Source organism: Lygodium microphyllum, chromosome 7 (genome assembly GCF_053477565.2).
Source record: "Lygodium microphyllum isolate KBCC chromosome 7, Lygodium_microphyllum_v1.1.10, whole genome shotgun sequence".
NCBI classification, from domain to species: domain Eukaryota; kingdom Viridiplantae; phylum Streptophyta; class Polypodiopsida; order Schizaeales; family Lygodiaceae; genus Lygodium; species Lygodium microphyllum.
The window spans coordinates 97,188,631-97,202,505 of record NC_141141.1 but is presented as its reverse complement, the minus strand read 5'-3'; the positions used below and the strand labels follow the sequence as shown (position 1 = coordinate 97,202,505).

General features: G+C 41.2%; 1 protein-coding gene across 6 annotated transcripts in view; it reads left to right on the top strand.

The window, feature by feature from the left end:
* The window catches only part of HEMG2 (Flavin containing amine oxidoreductase family), a 66,513-nt gene extending 55,481 nt beyond the window's left edge, over positions 1 to 11,032 (top strand). For 3 of the 6 annotated variants that reach the window (XM_087681715.1, XM_087681713.1, XM_087681716.1), the window contains 5 exons: positions 8,884 to 9,007; positions 9,109 to 9,217; positions 9,352 to 9,426; positions 10,381 to 10,487; positions 10,732 to 11,032. In XM_087681715.1, coding sequence (XP_087537841.1) covers positions 8,884 to 9,007; positions 9,109 to 9,217; positions 9,352 to 9,426; positions 10,381 to 10,487; positions 10,732 to 10,850 — 534 coding nt within the window. In that variant the 3' untranslated portion in view covers positions 10,851 to 11,032. Of the gene's footprint in view, positions 1 to 8,883; positions 9,008 to 9,108; positions 9,242 to 9,351; positions 9,427 to 10,380; positions 10,488 to 10,731 lie in introns of those variants that run through there. The other 3 variants (XM_087681714.1, XR_015691361.1, XR_015691360.1) reach the window with 3 other exon arrangements.
* The last annotated feature ends 2,843 nt before the right edge of the window (positions 11,033 to 13,875 follow it).

The following is a 13,875-nucleotide window of genomic DNA, read 5'->3' as shown; positions in this document are numbered from 1 at the left end:
TGACGTACACGAAAGCATCGTGGAAAATGAACGGCCATCAATATCTAGCTCTCAAAAGTTTTTTGTGCAGTTAACTGTCTAGTAAAGTACCCTCCACAAGCAAAGTCATGGCACTCCTCCAAGAGAAAGGAGGCCTCATCAGGTAGGACACATCGGTGATAAATATCATCCACCCCTTGTCAGTATAGTGTTCCTGCAATCAAGGAAAATTTCAAGGCTTATTGCCTAATTTTTCTTGTTTCAGGCTTTGATAAAGCAGCTGCAATCTCTCCTGTAGATAGATAATGCGTTATGGCAGCATACCAGGATGAAATGGAGGTTGTATCAATTTTGAATAGACCCTCGAGGTCAGTATCTTCAGCCAAAATTTCCTTTGGCTCCTCGAAATCCACAAGACATTCAATGATGCCTTGCAACTTTGGTGGCTTACTCTTGATTTTATAATCAAACTCCTGCAAGGTGATCAACCATTTTGCTAGACGATCAAGCGGCTGTAACTTATTCATCAATAGCCTCAACCCCTCTGTCTTCGTATAAAATACCACGTTTTTATAGAGGATGTAATACCTAAATTTCTTTGTCGCAAATACCATCCCAAGGCGCAACTTCTCCATATAGGTATAATTAATCTTAGATAGCTCCAATTTATGGCTAGCAAATGTAATTGGATGATACTACTTCTCCTCCCAAATCTGGGCTAAACAGTAAAGCTGATACTATACATTGTGGCTAATGAAATATATAGAAAACCTCACCCCTTTTGGGTGCTTTCAAGATTGGCGCTTTCACTAGTTCCTGCTTTACATCCTCAAAGGATACTTGACATGGGTCAATCCAAACAAACCGACAATTAGAGGACAATAAATTCGTCAGTGGCAACGTTCTCTCTGCCAATTTATTGATAAATCTTCAATAGTATCCCACAGATGATAGAAAGCTATGTACTTCTTTAGGAGTACGTGGCGGACTCATAGGGACAATAGCCTTTATCTTTTCAAGATTAGTCGCAATACCAGTCGAGCTAACCATATGGTCCAATAGCAATCCATAGGGCACTCCAAAGACACACTTTCTTGGATTAAGAGCAGTGCACAACTGTTTACGATGCTCAAAACATGTTCTTAAAATAATCAGCTCTCTCTCCCTTGTGGTGGTTGTTAAGAAGACTGCTAGGGTTTGCATTGAGGACACACAGAGTGTACGACCACGATAAAAACACAAAGACACAGACACAGACAGAGAGAGCAAAACTCAAGCCCTAAACGCAAAACTCAAAACTCAAACCCTAAACGCAAAACTCAAAAGGGCAGAGCAATGTCGGAGTGTGACGTCCATCGAAGACGGATCCCAAGTCTGTGACCACCAGTCGGAGTGCAGAAGTGTTGAATAGTGAATGGTAGCAGGCTGGTTACCAAAACACAGCAATCTGGAGGCTGGAAACTGGTAAACTTAGCAGTGTACCACTGATCGGGGGCTGGAAGCTATGCAGATTCTGTTGTAAACAGCAGGATGAAACAGTGTCTGAGAGTGTCAAGGCCTGCAATGCTGAAAACGTAGGTTGGCTGACCGTCTGAGGGTGTGTGGGCTGGTATAACTTGCAAAACAAGGATGATTGTTGAATGGGGGCAGCATGTCTATTTATAGATGTGGAAGGGCGCCCCAAAAATTAGGGTTTTCACTAAACTTTCTCGAACCGCTCCCCGTTTTAGGGTTTCCACTGAACTCTCTCGAATTGCTCCCCGTTTTAGGGTTTTACTCTAAAAGAGCATTTTTAGTGTGTTTTGGACGTGTTTAAGAGGCTAATCAGTAAGTAATGCATATTTTAGCTCAACACCCTCTCTCAGGCCCAAAACTGAGCCAAAAGGTTAGGCCAGCCATTGTGATGTTGATGTACCCCAAGGTGTCCCACTCCAAAGCAGCCAAGGCATCGGACGAAGGGTGCATGTCGACTGCCTAGTGGTCTACCAAGACTACAGAGGTGATGGCTATCTTACCAAGGGAATCTAAGTAGCCACCCTAGGGAGGACAGGGCATCGGAAAAAGGGTGCACATCGGCTGCCCAATGGCTTACCAAGCCCTACAAAGGCAGATGGAACAACATAGAAGTTGTGTGTTTTTTTTTTTTTGAATAAGTGTGGTAAATTTTATGGGATGCGGCCAATTGAGGTATAGTGACCCAGAAGACGGGAGTAGGGAGGGTACACCCAACACATCACAAAACAATACAAGCTAACCCATCCACTCAGGGTGTCGATGACGAGGAAAAGTAGGTGATGAGGTATCCATGTGATGAAGAAGGATAGTGGTGTGGTAACAACAGCCGCCAGTGGAAATAGCTTAGGATCCGCTCAAGTGGTGCTTTGCACATTGAGATGTAAAGTATGCTACATGCTGAAGAATGCTCATGCAGCAAGTGCCACTTGGACAGTGTTCCTCATGGAAAAATTGTTCACTTGCCCAAGCGTCCTAGTACAAAGATGATGAAATCATGCAATGCAAAGGGTAAGGTATAACAAGGGGGAGAAGCCGATGTCGAAGACAAAGTGCTGAAGCCTGTAGAATACCGAGAAGGGTGGAACCCCCTCTCAACCTGGATGTAGATGCCGAAGAAGGAAGAGGAGCCTGATGTCGGTCTTCGTGTGGTGCCGAGAACCATAAGGAATGAAGAGGAGGAGGAAGCATCCTAGCTGGAAGAGCTAGGTAGAAGTCACCGCCATGATAGCATCAAGAGAGATGCTGCACGATCCGCCTCGGGAGGGGAAGCCTCCATACTGGTAGAAGAGCAAAACTCCAAGGATGATGAAACCATGAAGGAATGGCGCACATCCCAAGTCTCCAGCCCAGGTAGGACTGGACAAACATGCATGTTAGCCCTACACTGAAAACAAAATCTGCAAAGGAGATCAAAATTTGCAATCATAGAGGTCAGTAGTGTGACGCTCCAAAAACAAAACAAAACAAAAATGAAAAGCTAACTGAAGGAAGAAGTGCGAAGATGCAAATGTGTATGTGTGTGTGAGTAAATACAGCGGAAGACTTAAAATGTAGAGACAAAAATCCTATGGGCCCGACTCTAAGTGCGAAAAATGAATGCTAGACTGACCTAGGGTATCCAAAAGGACCTAGAGACATGCTAGTCTAAGAAGGTGGCCACCATCGCGTATGTCCAGTAGTAGGGCTCTGCCAAGGGAACGCCTGACGAGGTGGGGAGGAAGCTGAGATAGATACATGAAGTGCAACGGGATCGGAACTTGCAGACCAATCAACCAATTCTTCAGGAGTAGAGAAGGATGGCCGCTGAGGCTATTCGGGTGCCACATGTCCAGCAGTCACTGTGGGGGCTGGAGGGGCAGATGGGGCGGCAATGGAAGTCGTAGCCCCACTGGAAGTTGCAGCGGTCTGCGAAGGCTTTTTAGGTGAAGGACCTTGGGCCTTGGAGCGACACTGCTCGTCCACCTGGCGTGCTCACTGGCAGTGTACAAAACCGGTTTTTCTTAGGGAGTTGCTGCTAGATAGGTGTTGATTATTTGGTTCCATCGGAGGAAGAGGAGTCACCCTTTGATTGGCTTGCCTTCGCATCTAGCGAGTTCTTGTCGCTGGTGGTTTTCCCTCCCAAAGAAGAAGCAACCAACCCCCTCTGCTTTGAATAAGGTTGTGATGAGGATTTCTTGTGGACTTGATTATGCAGCCTTGCGTAACGCAAGAACTGACACTCAAACTCATAGAAGGTTGGCAATCGAGGTTGGGAGATGATGTGTTGAATGAAATTGAAGTATTTTGCGGGCAACTTATTCAAGAAGAATGTAACCTGATCGTCATCTGACTTTGGAGAGCCAATAGTGGCGAACTCGGCAAGTAACCGCCTATAGTCAGCCAGCTTGACTTTCAGATCATCCCCTTCCTTAAGAGAGAACTCTTGAAGCTCAATGTCGAGATTGATGCGCCGAGTATGATCATGAGCCGCATAGCGGTTGAGAAGGTGACTGCAATGCTTTGACGCGAGCAGGAAGTGTTGCAATTGAGAGTGAAACTCAGGAAGCAATCCCTGCATCAGCTCAACATTGGCTTTAGCATTACAGACTCTCCATTGACGGATGTAGTCAGGATGAGCTAGTCGAGGGTCCGGCATAGGCTCTAGACCAATGACGAGGTCCCAAAGACCTTGAGACTCAAGCACTTGTTGCATGAAATTCGACCAAATAGTGAAATTTGACCTGTTAAAACGTGTCTTATCCGTAAAAGCATTCTTGGCCGTTGCAACAGGAGTGGTAGTGCTTAGAGATGGATAGTGTGAAAAAGTAGTGTGGGGGTAGGATAGGGGAGTGGAGTACACTTGGGAATGGGCCCCAGAGTACCCACAGGCATGCGTGTAGTGTGCAAGGTGGATCCATAGGTAGGGATGGATTGACTAGGCATGGACATGGTAGCCACATGAGGAACCCAAGGAGGTGGGACGAGAATACGGTGAGCAGAAGATGGGAATCCCTGCGTAAGTGTAACCCAAGGAGAGTGTGAAGATGCACCATAAGCTGAGGATGGAAACCCCTGCATATGAGTGGTCATGGGAGATGTGAAGCTGGGGATAGTGAGGGGGATGCCCATCACAGTCGACCCAAGAGTTATGGGTGTGCTCATTTGCTGAAAGGTGAGAGGCATTGTGTTAAAGGGTGGCATTCCCCCTAACGAAGTACCATGGTTCAAAGAGGTAGAGAATGGGGTGGAGAAGGAAAAGGTGCTAGGAGCGGAGATGGAAGATCCAACCCCTAGGGTGTGGGAAGCAGATGTAGAGTATAATCCAATATTTTGGAAAGATAACAAGAGATGATCAAGGTGTGATATAGAAGAGGGTGGGATGGAAGGGAAGTGAGAAGTGTGTATAATATGCTCAAATGAAACAGAAGCTGTAGATGTACCTGAATTTCATCTGCTTCGTGAGCCCCCTCTATTAAAGTTCACGTACGCAAAGCCATCCGGATCCTGTACCTCAAAAGAAGAAACAGGCGAGGGTTTTGATTCATGCAACACAAAAGAATTGTACAAACTTGACATTGGACCTGGCGGAGATGATGAAGATAGATCGCCAGATGTTCCGAATGCCGTATGTCCTCCATGATCGGAGAGGTGGCCAGCCTCACCAACTGGTCCGAATGTGGTAGTAAAACTGGTAGGAGGGGTGTAAACATCACCGTACTTGTTGCGATAGTACTCAAAGTCCTCCTCTGTCATGTTAGTGAAATTTGGTGAAGGTGGAGTGTCGTCCTCCTCACCGAGTCCATAATGCCATCTCAGGGCCTCCAATGATGGAGAAGCTTGATAAGACATCATAGGAACTGGAGAAGGTGTTTGGGACATTGTGATTCAGTTATGAGTCGTATTGTGTGCCTTGCACAAAGACTAGCTCTCAACAATATCCGCAGGATACTCTTTACAAGAGCACTGGCTCTGATACCATGTTGAGAAGACTGCTAGGGTTTGCATTGAGGACACACAGAGTGTACGACCACGACAGAAACACACAGACACAGACACAGACACAGACACAGACACAGACACAGAGGGCAAACTTCAAACCCTAAACGCAAAACTCAAAACTCAAACCCTAAACGCAAAACTCAAAACTCAAACACAAAAACTCAAACACAAACAGAAGAAGGGAGAGAGAGAACACAACTCTGAAGTGAATGAATGCTGTAAATGAATGTAAGAGTGTACAATGTGCTCAAGGGCAGAGCAATGTCGGAGTGTGACGTCCACCGAAGACGGATCCCAAGTCTGTGACCACCAGTCGGAGTGTAGGAGTGCTGAATAGTGAATGGTAGCAGGCTGGTCACCAAAACGCAGCAGTCTAGAGGCTGGAAACTGGTAAACACAGCAGTGTACCATCGATTGGGGGCTGGAAACTGTGCACAGTCTACTGTAAACAGCAGGATGAAATAGTGTTTGAGAGTGTCAGGGCCTGCAATGCTGAAAACGCAGGCTGGCTGACCCTAGAGATGGCTGAACAGCAGTCTGGGACAGTTTGGAGCAGTCGCCGGCAGCTGAGAGCTGTCGCCTACAGTAATGGACAGGCTAAAGATGATGTGGCTGCAGTTGATGATGGCTGGATAGCAGATGGAGCCGGGCTATAGGTTGGAAATTGGGCGCCAACAGCAGCAGAGGGTGTGTAGACTGGTGTAACCTGCAAAACAAGGATGATTGCTGAATGGGGGCAGCGTGTCTATTTATAGATGTGGAAGGGCGCCCCAAAATTAGGGTTTTCACTAAACTTTCTTGAACCGCTCCCCGTTTTAGGGTTTCCACTGAACTCTCTCAAACCGCTCCCCTTTTTAGGGTTTTACTCTAAAAGAGCATTTTTAGTGTGTTTTGGGGTTGTTTAAGAGGCTAATCAGCAAGTAATGCATATTTTAGCTCAACAATGGCTACCCCTAGATCATCAATAAAGATTTTCAACTCCTTTGGGAAAATATCACAAAAATTCTTATCAGTTGTATGTTGTTAAGAACTTGGCGCCATTTTCAACTTGTCTTCCTTTGCAATAGCCATTTGGTTATATCCAGCAAAGCACTCCATAAATGAATAGATGTCTCTACCTGCTAACTGATCTAGAATCTAGTCAACAAAATGGCAGTAGGTAGTAATCTTTAATCATTTGTTTATTGAGCTCCCTAAAATCTACGCAAAGCCGGATTTGATTATTATTCTTTTTTCTAATAAGTACTGGTGAATACCACTTCTTATATTGTACAGGAAAATATCAAGCTAGCCTTACACAATTTCTGCGACTCCTCAAATTGTTCGTCTCTTAGCTCAAAAGGCATACGTCTTACTTTTTATCACACAGGGTGGCTACCTTTTTTCAAGGGTATGGTATGCATAGCTAAAGTGGGAGGAATACGCCTCAGCTCATCATAGCTCTAGGCAAAGATGCACAAAATTCTTGGATCAAGGACACAGTCCTTCCTTTCTTCTAGACTGAGCATAGATCCTAATTTAATTGGTTGTGGATCATCCAATGTATTGAGGTCTAGCTCAATCACATCCGCATCTCTTATTCTATCTTAAGCTTTTATCAGCTCATTTAGAGTCACCTAATAGACATCCTCTATAGTGGACCCCTGTTTTGATCTTTGTAAACCCTTTTATAACCAACACTTTTTTGCCCTTCGGCAAGGGTACCAAATCCTAAGTCTTATTGGATTCTAATGCAGCCATCTCATCCATTGCTACATTCCAATGAGCATAACCAACAACATCCTCAAAACAGTGGGCTCAATATCCTCAACTACTTTTACTATATAAGCATAATGGTGAGTTGCATAACCTTCAAAACCAAATATTTTAGCAGAGTATCTGACCTTGCTAGACCTGTGTATCATTGGCTCAGTTAATGGAGTCTTTACATTATCATGTGCTCTTTGTACACTTGGTGTCTTTACTAAATGAATACCGAGCTCATCATCCAAACTCTCTGAACCACTAGAATCTCCATCAAATACCAAATGAGTAGTAGATGCATCATTGTCATCCAACACTTTCTTCTTTCCTTTGTCGTGGGCTGTTGGGCAAGTGAACGATTCCTTGCAATGGCACTATTGGGGTAAAAGCCAATGGCCTATAGCTAGGTGGGTACCCCTTGTATAAGTACACACAATACAATCGTATATAAGTAAAGATGACAAAGAATAAGGGTACCCACATAACTCTCTCCTATTTCTCTCTCTCTCTCAAAACCGTCTTCCATTCCATAATTTCTACCTTGCATCCCACCATTGATTTCCTCTTAACTAGGATTAGAATGGCATTTGGCATTCGTGGGAGCTTGTGCTTGGAGCAAGGAGCACGAAGAGTGAAGCATTGTTGTGAAGGTCAAGGATTTGAGCTTCTTTTGTAACAATGATGCTTACTGACCACACATTGATAGAGAGACTATTCTCATCACTGGGATTTAGATCTAGGTCAAGCAGGTGCTTGAGCGGTTGAGGCTTGATTTGGGGCTGCCATAGCCCATTTTGGCATTAATTTGGGCAGCTATTAGCAGCTGGAATTGAAGCAAAATAGCTTGGCTTTGGATACATGGGAAGGGATCTTGGTACATAGTTTTGATATAATAGGGCTTGCTTAAGTAAGGGGGCAGCTTTTCATTTGGAAGTAGTGGCTCTACCTGTCGAAAGCACATGGCTTAAGCAAGGGGTTTGAGCATAGGGCTTGCTTGTGAACCCAAGTAGGGGGCTTGTGTTAGTAATAGAGAAGAAAGGAGAAGAAAGAGTAATTATCGTGGCTCGCTGCGTAGAGCTTGAGGTTCTCTTTCGAAGTTCAAACCAACTAGTGCCAGGAGTCATTGCTGGAGCAAAGGAGGAAATAACCCATGGGAAGAAGAGGTTGCCATTTTTCACGTCTACTTTGTTCTAGAGGCTATTTGTTTATATAGAACTTTTCTATAAGGTTCAAACCTCAACTGGTTGCAGTCCCTTCACACTCGGAGGCTCAATTGATTTGTTGTCTTAAAGGATTTCCCATGCCGATTTATGCTCTTTTTGCAGAGATTGTGGGCTGAAATTGATTTGTGAAGGCAGTTTGCAAGGATCCACTCTTGAAGCTGTAACTGGGATTTCCATACAGATTTGAGATGCAATGTGGGTGAAGCCTTGACATGCTCTACTCATATGTGATTATGCCTTGAAGCTGAGTTATTTAACTTTGAAGATTGTGAATTTTCCTTTTGTTATTTTTCACACCTTCTGTTTGCATTTGCCTTTCCAACTACATAGTATCTGTTTAAGCCTTTAGATTAGTGTCATTTGCAATGGGTTTAAGAAGGAAGTTTGCAATTGTCTTTCAAGTATATCGGCCTCCTTAAGCTTTTGGTGGATGATTTTTGTTCAGGTGACATATCAACCTCTTTCAGTGCTTGTGATGGCTTTCAAGAAGGAAGATGTGAAATCTCCATTGGATGGTTTTGGAGTTCTTGTTCCATCTAAAGAGCAGGCTAATGGATTTCAAACTTTAGGTAGAAATCTGTGCCTTCATGCATGCTTTGGTGAAAGCTTTTGAATATTTCGATAAAGATTTTGTATGAAATGCAGCAATGACTCTTTATGTTGGAAGCAGGCACGTTGTTTTCATCATCTATGTTTCCAGACAGGGCACCACCTGATACAATGCTATTCACAACCTTTATTGGCGGAAGCAGAAACAGGGAGGCTGCATCAAAGTCAACGTTAGTTTAAGCATTTGTTGCCATGTTAGAAACCAGTTGCAGGCATTATTTAAAAAGTAGAGATGCATTTTGTTAAGCAAGCCGAAACTCATTATCTACACCATCTTATTCATATAACTCTGTTGACATTGAAGGTGGGAATTGAAAGAAGCGGTGATGAAAGATCTCCATCATTTGATAGGTGTAAGGGGGCAACCTGCCTTTTTGAAGTAAGATGCAAACTCTTAGCTTGCATTCTTTTCTTGGTGATATTAGAGATGTGCTTGTGGATTGTGACTGCATCATCTGCTAGGAAAATGCAAGCCATCGGTAACGATGTAAAGTCAGACCAGTGAAAATTATAGATTTTGCATGGCATGCAATCCTCGGTCTGGGATGTCATGAATTTTATTTTTTCACACGTTGCATTCAGTTAGTGTTGCATTCAGCTAGCTCCCTTCCATAAGTGTTATTAAAAGTTAATTATCAGGACAGCCATATTTAGAACATTCTTCTTTACAAGGCGATTTAATGTTATTGAGAGTCAAGCTTACGTTGCTGAGACATAAAGAAGCTTGAATATCACACAGGTATTTCTATGGTTCTTATGATCTTCAAGATCCACTTCATAGGGCACATGATTTCTAAACAAGGGGCAGATGTGAAGATCAATAAATGTTTCAAGATCAGACCAAGGAAAGTGGCAAATTTTAGTTAATATCATCAGGGTGTATTATTGATGGGCCACAAAAAGGAAAGCATTAGAACTGATAAGTAGTTAAGGGGTAATGCATATGTACTTGGAACTTCTTTATGATTGCAGATACTTCAACAAATAATAAGCCCATACCTCTATAATGATAAGGCACAAGATTATGCATCAAACATGTAGCCATGCTGCCATAAGAAGTAAAACCTGTTGAGAGTGCATTGAGTTCCATGATTCCTTTGTTTCAAATGTTGAAATCAACGGTGAAATGAACAACCATGAGAGCTTCTATTTGAGTCATTGGTTCTGGATTGGTCAAAATTGCAAGGGGCTGTGTACTTCTGCATGTAAGCACAGGGCTTAGATGTAAACAATGTGTGTGAAGGACTGCATGGTTCGTGTGGTTTATTCTTTAAAGTTAATGATCTATGTGTGGTATGGTTCTCACATTTTCTTTTCATGGACCATTTTGCAGGCATGTATTTTGGAGTAAGGCTTTTCCTCAGTATGGCCTAGGATACGATAGAGTCTTGGAATCATTCAAGAAGTTGGAAGCGGAACTTCCAGGATTCTATTATGCTGGTAGGTGCTGAGCATAAAGTTGGGTCTTCTTTGAAACTGTTTTATTCTGAGGACGCAGGGAAACAAGTGAGCGTTTTTGGGTTCAGTTTCCATTCTTATCATATGTTAATTTCAAGTCTGTTTGTATGGATAGGTTTTTTGAGGATGTAGTTTTAGAGTTAGTTCAATGACAAATAATGTCATACATACTTTTGATGGTGTAAAACTTTTAGTAAAACTTAACATTATTGATTACGCTTTTCAGGAAACCTCAGAGGTGGCCTTGCTGTAGGGAAAGCTTTAGCATCAGGATACAATACTGCAAACAATGTGATTGAGTACCTGCAGGCTTCTGGTGGATCCAAGCTGTATACAATGGCATGAGCAAATTATATTTCCTGATTTTTTTTTTGTTTGGGGGGCATGTGTGTGTGTTTTTTTTGATAGTACCTGCAGTCTTCTGGTGGATCCAAGCTGTATACAGAAGCATGAGCAAATTATATTTCCAAAGAGGGGCTCGCTTCTCAGGCTGCTAGCCTGCACTCTATAGGGGTTTCCAATGGCCACTTTCTTGTTTCAGTACATTTATAGAGGGGTTTTCAATTTAGCACTTTCCTGGTTGGCCACTTTCTGGTTTTCAGTACATTTATAGAGGGGGACTCTCGATTTGACTCTCCAGGATGCTAGCATGTATACTCTCTCAATCTGTACATTGAAATAAGAGTTCACATCCTTCATTAAATATTTTTTAATATATTTGAATTTTAGTTCAGCAATCTGGGAAAATTGTCATGGGTTCAATACCTGGTATCATGGGTACGGCATCAAGGTTACGCTTTACAGTTTCAATTACTAAAAGATTTTAAGTTAGGATTCAGCTGCATGGACCCACTCGCACTTCCTCATAGTGAATGAGTGAACTGCAAGAGAAGAGTGTTGGAAGGCCATATCTACTATGTGAATGATAATGAAAGTACAATTCCTAAGGTATTAAGCAGAAAACCCACTGATGGATGTTCATATGGTGGAAAAACCCTTTTCTAGCGAGAAAGTAAAAAGTACATGCAAATAAGAAACTGTGTACACCGGAACTATTGTTAACAATATTTTATGAAGGCTAAAGTCAAAGGAGGTCAAAGTAAAGTCAAAGCACAAGTGTTGGATTTATTTGATGGTGGATTGTTATTTTTGGAGCATTTCAATGCTTATTTTTGGGCACTTGTTTTACTTGTATTTCAAGGATACATGACTATTATGGATGTATTATTTTGTAAGGGTCAAGCTCAAATTTGTGCACATTTTATCTATCTCCCACATTGTCTTTTTCACATTCGTAAATTTTGTGTGGGTTGCACAAATGTATTTGTCATTGTATTAGTGTAGCTATGGCCTAATAAGGCTAAGACACAAATATGCTTCATGGAATGATTGGTCTAGATCCCATAAAGAGGGTAGGACGTAGAAAAGAGGGTGCAAGCCCTAATTCATAGTGTTTGAAACCCTAAAATTCAAAAGAAACACAAATCCTAATGCACATGGGTGCAAACTTAAAACGCAAAAGGGCATCCTAGACAAGTGACCTAACCCTAACCTTAATTTATGTTTATGTAAGGGTTTGAGGTCTCAATTGTATTTATCGTTTTGGTGCATCCATGTTGCAGAACTTATTAGTGTAACTATTGAAGCTTTCTATTCTCATATTTTATTCTATTATCGTCTTCATGGTTAAGAGTGAATGAGAGAGAGTGAGAGGTATGTTGAGTGAGAGACAGAGAGAAGATAAAGATCTGTGTTGTCTTTTCTCTCTTTTTATTCTTCTCTATTAATGTCTTGACTCGTTGGTATGCTTGGTGGTGGATGCAAAGGAGTGACGGCATCGGATCGTGATTCTTGGGTCATGTAACTATTTTCGAGCTTTCAAGCTTTCAAACTATAATGCAAAAAGGTAAGTTGATAATTTCACTACATCTCAAAGCTAGTCTTGTGTTCTTGCGTTCTTAGAATAGAGAGAGGGATGTATGGTTGGTTAGAGCTTGAAAATGAAGAAATATAGATATGTTGTATATCCTAGTTATAAGCTATTCTAGTAGTATTTTAACCTTCATTAGCATGTAATCAAGGCATTAGAGGTTTTGAATGTTGTGAGAAATCAGTACAAAATATGAACCCAAACAAGGATTCAGAACTTCAAGAATTAACTAGTATTATAGAAGTCTTTTGAAGGAGAGATATCTAAAGTATTTATCACTTGGATCAAGAATTTATGCAAAGATTGTGCAACCAAATGGTTGGTAGTGAACATTGAAGTTTGATAGACTTTTAGTTTTCTTAAATACTCAGGTGAGATCCCAAGCTTTAATGTTTGAGGAATTTTGTGCACTGCTAATGGAGGAGGAGTTGAGGCTTAAAGCTTGAGAAGGTAGCAATAGTGAATATATTATATTTTCTACCATAAAGGAAAAGATAATTTCTCTACCAAAAGAAGGGTAGTAAGAAGCATTTTCAATTTGTTGGAATAAAGAATGGTGCAATTGTCGAGGTTCTCTTCTATCATGTGACGGAATAGAAGGCTTGTGCATGAGCATGAATGGAATCTTAGGAATATTGATAATCTGCATTCGTGGGCTAGTATACTTTGAAACCTGTACAACTAGTTTAGGAAGGTCGAATTGGAAGGAGCCGATTCATTGGATTGAGGTAGGAAATATTGGATTTGTTAAACTAGATGAAAATATAAAATTCAAACTTAAAATAGAATAAAACTTTTAAAAACACAAAAATGTAAAATGTTACTTAAACAAATCATGTGACATTATTGTGGATTGAAGATATATCATGCTTGTTGGGTTATGTGTGTATTGAAATGAAAGTAACACAAAAATGTAAAATATGAAACTCAAAGTTCAACTCTTCTTATTTGAACTCTCTATATATCAGTATTGTAGATGCAACTTTCTTATTATGGAGGATTGATCATGTGAGTATTAAAAGAAGAGTGAGTAAAACTTAAAAAATACTAAACTCAAAACTCAAAACTCAAAACAAGAAAAGGCAAGGCAAAAACTTAAAACTTATCTTATATGAATAATTTGTATTATACTGTTGTGGATTGAAAATACATCATGCTTGTCATAGTTGTTTAGATACATTGAAGGAAGAAAATTGAGATTTTTTTAAAAAAAATACAAAATGCAAAATACAAAAATACTAAATCTAAATTTTTCTTACTTGAACAATTTGTGTAATATTGTTGTGGATTGAAAATACATCATGCTTGTCATAGTTGTTGGGTTATATATGCATTGAAAGAAAGGAAAGCATTAAAGCACAAAGAATGTAAAACACATAATGTAAGAATCAAATACATTACCATTGCTTGATTGGTTGTTGCTTGTTGTCATTTGATACT